The 8,749-nt window shown below is 49.0% G+C and overlaps 1 protein-coding gene across 1 annotated transcript; it reads left to right on the forward strand.

Moving 5' to 3' along the window:
* Positions 1-1,155: 1,155 nt before the first annotated feature.
* On the forward strand, positions 1,156-8,098 carry LOC101474198 (uncharacterized). Its single transcript, XM_004572414.6, has 3 exons — positions 1,156-1,312; positions 4,408-4,549; positions 5,553-8,098. Exons 1-3 carry the CDS (start codon positions 1,289-1,291, stop codon positions 6,890-6,892), a joined length of 1,506 nt encoding a protein of 501 aa, XP_004572471.1. The 5' UTR covers positions 1,156-1,288; the 3' UTR covers positions 6,893-8,098.
* Positions 8,099-8,749: the final 651 nt, after the last annotated feature.

Consider the following 8,749-nt stretch of genomic DNA (forward strand, 5'->3'; position numbering starts at 1 on the left):
GCTCGTGAGGGTGTCACCACAGCCGCTCACACTGCTCATGCGCAAACACGTAAACATCGGTGAAAAAGACGGAGCAGCACGGCTGTGCAGCGTGTGATCTGGACACAAGTGATGGAGGCACAACTTGTAGAACTTTGGAAAGCTCATCCGAGCCTTTTCGATGTGGCATCACAAAATTATCACGACCACAACAACCGTGAAAATAGTTGGATTTACATGCTGCTCAATCACAGCTGCCTGATCAATGTTTTTCATTAGCAATTTAGCAAAGTTGATGGTGGTGGTGTGTCTGTGTGAGTGAAAGACAGAGAGAGAGAGCGACAGAATTTCTGTTATAACCTTCATGTTATGGAGGCACAGTGTGAGCACTCAGGTCGCATCAGAGCATCGGGCGGTATAGTGTGAGACCTGCATCGTGACCTATGAACTTCTAACCCCTGCGAGTCAATCGTGCAGTTTGAGCAGGAGCTGAATAACGTGACTGAAAAACTCTCACAGTGTCTGCCCAGCTTTAGGTGTACTGTCATCCGAGACTTGCACCGCAGTGTCGGCGTTTGTTTCCCTGTTGGCCATGCTTCTTGTTGTGGTCATCTGTTGTCTTCCGGTATTTTCTCTGTAAGCGACCTTTCCTCGACCAATGAGATGAGCGGTAATCTGAATTGTCATACTCGAATTGTCATAAGTGTGCTGTCAGCTCATTGGTCACAAAGCAGGAGAGGGGCTGGGAGTTATGTTTTCAAACAAAGCGTTAATTCCATTAACATTTATAGACTACTTTTGATTCTCACTGTATTACGGGACAAAGTGCGTCCCTTATTAGCTCAATACGGGACGTGTACTTTTGTTTCGAAATACGGGACGATTCCGTTTTTTAAGCAACCCTACGTGAGGCCCGGTTACTGATAAATGCATTTAAGTGTGTGTGTCTGTGCGTGTGTGTGTTGGTATCTGTGTCCTTGTATCTTGGTGGGGACCTGGGTTTGGCCCCACGGGGCTGAGGGCGTTTCCACGCTCAGCACGTGGTGTCAGGGCTACAGCTGGGCTCATTTTTCATGGTTCGGGAAAGCATTATGTCAATGGGAGGTCCCCACGAGGATATAAATACACACACGTGTGTGTGTGTGTGTGTGTGTGAGTGTGGTGGGGGTGGGGTCACTCGCTGTTTCCTCTTTGTTTTTTTCTTTGACCTTTCCCCCGGAAGTGGAGCAGCTGCTCTGCTGTTAGCCGCTCCGGACTCTCGCTCGTCTTTTCCGTCAGAACCGGAACCTGCGACCGAACCGGAGGGACCATGGAGCCCGTCCCCGCTGCACCGGTAAGCACACCTGCCGAGCCGAGCAGGGCTGAGCCGGGCCGATCCCCCGGACATGGTCATGTGAGCGGCTAAGCTAACCGGGCTAGCCCCGGTGATCTGGACTCCGGTCAGGAATCCCTCAAACCGACCCGAACCCGAGCCTCCCACTGCGGCTGCTGTCAGCACCGTCCCAGCTGGAGCCAGGCCCGCTGTGAGGGGCTCCGGGTCCGAGCAGCGGACACTGAACGGAGTCCAGACTCGGTTACTGATCCACGGATTCGTTCGACTGATTATTGATGAGCGATCGATGTTACAGGGCCGTAGCCAGGGGGCTTACGGGGCGGGGGGCTCATAGATTAACCTCCTTAAATCAGAGTCGTGAATCTTTCACTATAGAGAACAACACAAAACTTTATTGATCCTGGAAACAGACAAACATCACAGCATGAAACAACCTGAACACGTGTAAAAGATAACACGCATCATCAGGCACGGCGTCCGAGTCCCAACTGGAAAGTCCTTTTCTCCTTATGCCGCCATCTTCCACAGGTCGACAGACCACGTGACTTTCGCGCATTGCATTGTAGGTATGAGTGGCAGCAAAATCAATACACTGCATCAAGCGCTAGCATTTCCAGCACCGGTAATCATTAATTCTGTGGTTTTAATCCCTACTTGCATTTTATTTGCCCCAAAACAGTTCTGTGCAAAACGAAGGAGAACTCGGTAGCTCCGCACGAAGAGGCAAAAAAAATCCAAGGAGTGAAAGGGTCAGACCCACACGAGCATACAGAGTGGAGTAGGGACGTTAGCCTGCTGCCCGACTTTCATCACGCACATATTTATTATTATACGGTCCGAAGCGTGAGTGCATGCACTTCACGTTTATTAACGTCAGATCCCTGCAACAAGCCCAGCTCCAGTTTACTGTGGTGATTTGGACGATTCCATCACAGCAAACGCATCTAATTGTCATTTCAGGTTGTAGTGTTACACAACATTTTCAGATGCAATAGAAATAAAATGAGTGTTTCGTAATTCATTCAATTTATTGTCTTTATTTATAACTGGCATTATTATTTCGTTCTATTATAGAGTCTTACAGGAAAGAGGCAACATTGTATTCAATTGTGCTTTATTAGCTGCTTCAGTGAAAAACAAATCAACAATGCAAAAAACAAAAAACATATCAAAACAACATACTGGAAAACAGTTATTCATCACTTGCTTGCTTCAATGCAACACTTGGGCACATGTATGCAGACTTTTCGTGGCTGCTTTGATCTCGCTCTCTCTCGTAACCGATCAGATCTGGCTGTGGTAGCAGCTTTAAACTTGGTCTGACCCAGGCTGATAGAGGGGCCCAGCCTGGATCACATTCCAGCATTTTGTTGGCTGGTTTTTCTACAAAACACAACAAACATTAGCCTGCAAAGCCACAGTGAACAAAGCAGCAATGAATTCAATTCAAATCAATATAAGACTTATTTGTAACCTACATCAACAATTATGATAAAATACGTAATAACTACAACAGCAGACTGACCTTTGTGGGAATGCTTGGAGCAGACTAACCTGTGAGCTGGAGGGTTCTGGGACGTCATATTTGGTCTTTGAATGGCTGCAATCCAGACCATCCGTCGCCTCTTTGTTACTTCGGAAACATGGCTCGAACGATTTCTCTTCAACGACGTAATCCGATAACAACCGATCTCTTTACCCGTCGGCTTCCCGTGGCTGTCATGCGACCGGCTGTTGCATTTAACTCATTCACTGCCATTGACGTCTATAGCCGTCAATTGCAGTGAATGAGTCAATGGGTTTAACTCATTCACTGCCAATGGCTGGCAGTGAATGAGTTAATAATACAACAGCTTCTTGCTATTTTTGTGTTTCTTTTTATCGCTGTGTAACTGTTTTCACGTGAAAGCCTGTGTGCGCTAGTACCGCTTACCACTCGTACCTACAATCCTTTGCGGCTTTACCCCAGAAATGACGTCACATTTTAATCTCTATTCAAGTCGCGGTGGTGTGCACGTCAGGTTCTGTAAAGGTCATGGTGTCAGGTTACAATCCGGTCAGTGTAAGTTACCACGCAGAGTTCCTGCAGGAACACAAACACCCGTGTCCGCTCAGCGCCAGTTTTCAGTCCTGCAGGAGAAACTCAGGAACGCTGTGATTTGATCTTTGATGGACTGGAAGAAAAATGTGCACCATGAGGACACTGAGCTCAGGAGTGCATGCTGACTGCAGGTTAGTTAGGCTGACAGTCGCACACGCCACCTGATCGATACCGCCCCCGGTGTTCCTCATTTCGATAATGCAGTAATCTGATTACTGGCTTTGTCTGATTGCGTCTTGCCCGGCTGCATTCAGTTCAATTTTATGTTCATAGCAGTTAATCACAACGACAGTCACTTCATATTGTAAGGTAGACCCTACAATAACACCCCGACGATCAGATGGGACAGTGGGAATGAAATCCTCCCGTATTACCAGGAAGAAACCTGCAGCAGAGCCAGGCTCAGGGAGGGGCGGCAGGATAAAGAGGTTTGGATCTTCAGAGATGGTGTCTGTCTCCTGACTGAAGGGGCCTGAAAACTGAGGAACTAACCTCAGCCTATGCGACATGTCAGTGCTAACTAAACTAGCTTCTACGTTAGCTTTCAGTAACGCATTACCTCCCTGTTGCTGTGTGTGGAGCTCCATGAAGCCCCACCCACAGTAACAGTCCAGCACAGACGCAGAAATGAGCCCTGCTCCTCCGCCCTTACAGCCCCTCTGCACATTACTCAGAATGTTGTGCAGCACAGTTATTGCATACATGCGTGTTAGTGTGTCACAGGTGATTGTGCACCGTCACAGGTGGACAGACGCAGCTTGTTTGCTAATGTGAGCTGACCTGTCAGGACCCCTGGTGGCCAGTAACAGAACAGCTGTGCTCAAATTTAAAGCTACAGATGTCTGTTTGTGTTTGAAAGGTTCAAATCCTTCATGAAGTCACACCCGTCACTGCAGCTGCTGCAGAGTCATGTGACCCTGAATAAGAATGAAGTGTGTTTGTGCGGTCACGTGTGTTTTCACCGTGCGATGCTGTCTGAAATCTGTCCTTCCAGGCTGAGGAGTTCGCCGGCATTCAGGTGAAAACGGAGCCGGAGGGCGACGTGGAGATCCGCTCGTACCCGATCCTCAGGAAGTTGTCAGTCAAGCTGAGTGACTGCAGGGTGTGGCTGGAGGGGCGGGACTTCCTGTCTTTGGGTAATTCATGATTAAAATATCAGATATCTGTGGCTGCTTTGTCTGAGCAGAAGTCCAAATCGCGTTTATTCCGGTCAGGTCAGACATTCAGATGTCTAAGATGGAAACTTCCCCTTTAATTCAGGTGAATGAAGCAAAAAAGAAAGTGACAGGAAGGGAAACAAGCTGCTGAAACTAGAGACGTCACAGTGATGATCTCCACCACATCACTCAGCCATGCCTCAGATTTCTGCATTGCTGCTTCAGCTGCAGATTATTTAGACTCTGCACAGCAGCAGCAGGAGGGAACGTAGGAAGGAAGAACTCCCTTAGAAACGAGGAAAGCAGAACCGCTAACTTGGGTTTCAGTGATCGAGTTTCTGATTCAAATCGTTTTTTAGTTTGAAAAAGTGACATCGATTCATTAAATCCTGAATCGGTTTTTAAATATAAACATATTTTATCAGAAACAGCAGAATCTGAGGTTAAAGGTCAAAGAACTCTCAGCTGTGTCTGTAATTTGCAGCATCAGGTAATGTTGAGTCATGGTTTTATTTTGAAAGTTATCTGCTATAAAACGCCAGGCCAGGAAAATCTGCTTCATGTTTTATCCTCAGTTACTTTGACACAAAGACATCTGCTGTGATGAAGTCTCACACTGTCAGCTTTGTTTGTATACATGGATATAAAATATGGAATGTGCTGATAAGTGATCAGAATTACAACATTTCTGAGTCAAAATCAAATCGATTCTAGAAGTGATGATACCCGGCTCTGCTGTCTTGTCCATAACCTCAAACACTGTGTCTTTGAGACAGAGCAGTGTGTTTGTGGCTGTTTCCTAACAAAGGAGACGTGATGTCCTCGGGCTTCCGTGTGTTGGGAACAGAATCGGAGGAAAACCTCTTCCTGCTGGTTAACCCGGCAGCTGGACGGCAGGATCAATGAACTGCCTGCTGGCTGTGGCTGTGTGGATGTCGCCGTTCCTCTTCGTCTCTAACCTTTGAACTCCGCTTCCCCACAGGTGATCACCCCGAGCTCAGCGAACGGAGGCAGCGGCAGCAGCAGGCCACCAACACGGGCAGGAAGATGGTGTATTGCCACGAGTGTAACAAGGGCTTCTACAAGAAGTCCCACCTGGAGGCTCACCTGCGGGTCCACCGGGGCCAGAAGCCCAACGAGTGCTGGCAGTGCGGCAAGACCTACCCGACCCTGATGAGCCTGGTTGTCCATCAGCAGGTCCACGACCGCACGGCGCCCTACCAGTGCTCCTACTGCGACAAGACCTTTGCTCTGAAGAGGGACTGGAAGACCCACCACCGGACGCACTCTGGCACCAAACCCTTTAAGTGCTGGTTCTGCGGGGACGGCTTTGGAGAGCAGGACGAGCTCAGCGAGCACCTGGAGCTTCACAGCGGCGAGAAGTGCTACCACTGCACCGTCTGTGATAAGATGTTCATATCCTACCAGGGCTTCAACTTCCACCGCAAGTCCCACAAGAGCCGGAAGCTGCTGCCATGCCCCAAGTGCAACAAGACCTTCAGCAACCCTCAGAGCCTGAAGCTGCACCAGGTGACCCACTCCAACAGGAAACCGCACAAGTGCCCCACCTGCGGCAAAGCCTTCAAGCTGCTGAGCGGCATGCGATGCCACCAGCGCACCCACGAGGATCTGAAGGCCTACCACTGCACTGAGTGCGGCAAGTGCTTCTCCAGCCTGCAGGGCTTGAAGCTGCACGACCGCACGCACACCGGACTCAAGCCCTACAAGTGCTCCGAGTGCGGCAAGCGGTTCACGCAGTCGCCCCATCTCAAGGCGCACATGGTGACCCACACCGGTGAGCGGCCCTTCCTCTGCACCACCTGTGGGAAACGGTTCACGCAGTCATCCCACCTGAGGTCCCACATCACGCTGTTCCACGTGGGTGAGAAGCCGTTCACCTGCAATGACTGCGGGAAGAGCTTCACCATCGCTCACTACCTGAAGGTGCACCGGCGCACGCACACCAAGGAGAAGCTGTACCAGTGCTCGTACTGCCAGAAGTCCTTCTCTTACCACAACTCGTGGAGGGCGCACGAGAGGATTCACACCGGCGAGCGGCCCTTCACCTGCCAGGACTGCGGCCAGAGCTTCATCACGTCTGGCTCGCTGGTCAGCCACCAGCGCTCCAAGCACACTGGCGAGAAGAGCCACTACTGCATCACCTGTGGCGAGTTCTTTTTCACAAGCTCCATGCTGCGTGTTCATCAGCTCGACCACACCGGCGAGCGGCCGCACGTCTGCAGCTGCGGCAAGACCTTCAAGACCCGAGGTGTTCTGCGCTACCACCTAAAGAGGTTCACCGACCACCGGCCCGCTGAGTGAGGGGAGGGGCCTTTCAACACTACCCTGACATGTTAAATATGTTAATCACCGCCTGAGTTTCAGCAGGAGCTTCTCCAACCGCAACATGTCTTCTTCATGGTGGTCCTCAACCAACCAATGATCTCACAGAGCAGCAGCGCTACCATACTGTGCTGTTCTGACGTGAACTTTGACTCTATGGACATGAATGCTGCTGAGAAGCCACTCTAGTCTCCTGACCGTTAGCGCTGTTAGCGCAGACCGTTAGCACGCAGTGTTGGGAAGGTTACTTTTAAGTGTGTCCCACTACAGATTACAGATTACATGCCCCAAAATGTAGTTTGTAACGTTTTCCTTTACGTTACTCAATGAGAGTAACTATTCTGAATACTTTGGATTACTTCACATATTATCATGCTTTTTCTAACTACATGATTTAACTGTGTGATTTATTACTTTTACTGAAGGTTACCCGCCATACCAACTAGATGTTTAAGTCTTAGTATAAATGAGTAACAGTAGGTGGACTTTAGGTAAGGCTGCACTTTTTGCAACATATGACTGTATCAGTCATGTTTTGTTTCTGTCTGCTAACCTCAGCTAACGCCAGCTAACAGTGTTAGCTCGGTGGTGAGTAGCCTTCAGTAATAGCAACAGTACATCACAGATACTGAAGTGGCACATGACCCAGGTAGCTACCACAGCTAAAACAAGCTAGCTGCAGTCGGCTAATGTTAGTTTTTAAACAGAACGTACTTCCAGATGTTTCTTTAGGTTGGAGTCTTTGACGCTGAGAGCAGCTCGGTTGCTGACAAACAGAGTTTGCATTGCACGCTCAGATTTCATCCCTCTCTCATTTAAATGTGGTTTCGGACTTTCCTAGTAAGAAATGCATTCCTGCCCGTGCACTGCTGGCTCTGCTGTGCTGGCTCCGGGTCCCACCAACATTAACAGGACGCTGACATTAGAGAGGGCATAGCCTAACATATGAAACTGGAAAAGACCAGATACACGTTTGTATTTTAAATGCATAACACAGGTACATATATTCTGTTTCAGCCCAACACTGTTGCCGCTGACCGTTGGCGTTGCTGAGACCGTGGCGCTCCAAACCCAGCAGGCTTCCAAAGAATCAGCCATGATGTTTGTGCATTGCGCTCTTGGTGACACCGTGTTTTTAGCGGTGCGCATCATGTCATTACCAATAAAGTTTGACCTGCAGCTTCACCTGTGACTTCTCTTGTTTTCCCCCCTGACAGCTAAGTGACAGAGTCACCTGTCACAGGTGTGTTAAAGGTGCACCATGATGTGTGTGTGTGTGTGGGGTTTTTTTTTTTTTTTAGCATAAGGACAAATGAAGACTTTCAAAATAAATGACCCCACACAAACTCTGCTCCGGAAACTGTGCCAGTGTGATTTAAAGAGACAGAAACATGTGCAGCTGGTGTGTCCAGCAGTGGCGGAGCGGGGGGGGGGGCTTACTGGGCTTAAGCCCGGGTTGTTTTGTCAGAAGCCCGGGTTGTTTTGGAGTAATTTTTTCATAGTTAGATGTCTGGCTGACAACTGTATAAAACAAAAAACTACACAAAATATTCGAAGCACATAGTGCACACTGTGGGAATTTACGACTGTGCATAAATCCCCCCTAATATTGCTTTGATCCGAGCTCAGACACTAAGCGACTGAGTGAGGGGGCGGGGCAGCTGCTGCCTGCGAGTGCGCTGTTGGAGAAACGCAGCCAGGCAGACAGAGGAGAAGTTCGACCAGGTACCAAAGCAAATCATTCCTACTGTACAGATAATGTAAATATGACAGTGCATCACGAAAGATATCAAACTGATGACTTGACCCATGTTACGTTACTCGCTCTTCGAGTGA

This window comes from Maylandia zebra, linkage group LG18 (genome assembly GCF_041146795.1).
Source record: "Maylandia zebra isolate NMK-2024a linkage group LG18, Mzebra_GT3a, whole genome shotgun sequence".
Lineage (NCBI taxonomy): Eukaryota > Metazoa > Chordata > Actinopteri > Cichliformes > Cichlidae > Maylandia > Maylandia zebra.

What these genes read in the sequence shown, in the direction of transcription:
- LOC101474198 (XM_004572414.6), top strand. Translation starts at nt 1,289, where the DNA reads ATGGAGCCCGTCCCCGCTGCACCG. An exon ending in AGCCCGTCCCCGCTGCACCG is followed by an intron (nt 1,313 to 4,407) that starts GTAAGCACACCT and finishes CTGTCCTTCCAG; the next exon opens with GCTGAGGAGTTCGCCGGCAT. An exon ending in GCGGGACTTCCTGTCTTTGG is followed by an intron (nt 4,550 to 5,552) that starts GTAATTCATGAT and finishes GCTTCCCCACAG; the next exon opens with GTGATCACCCCGAGCTCAGC.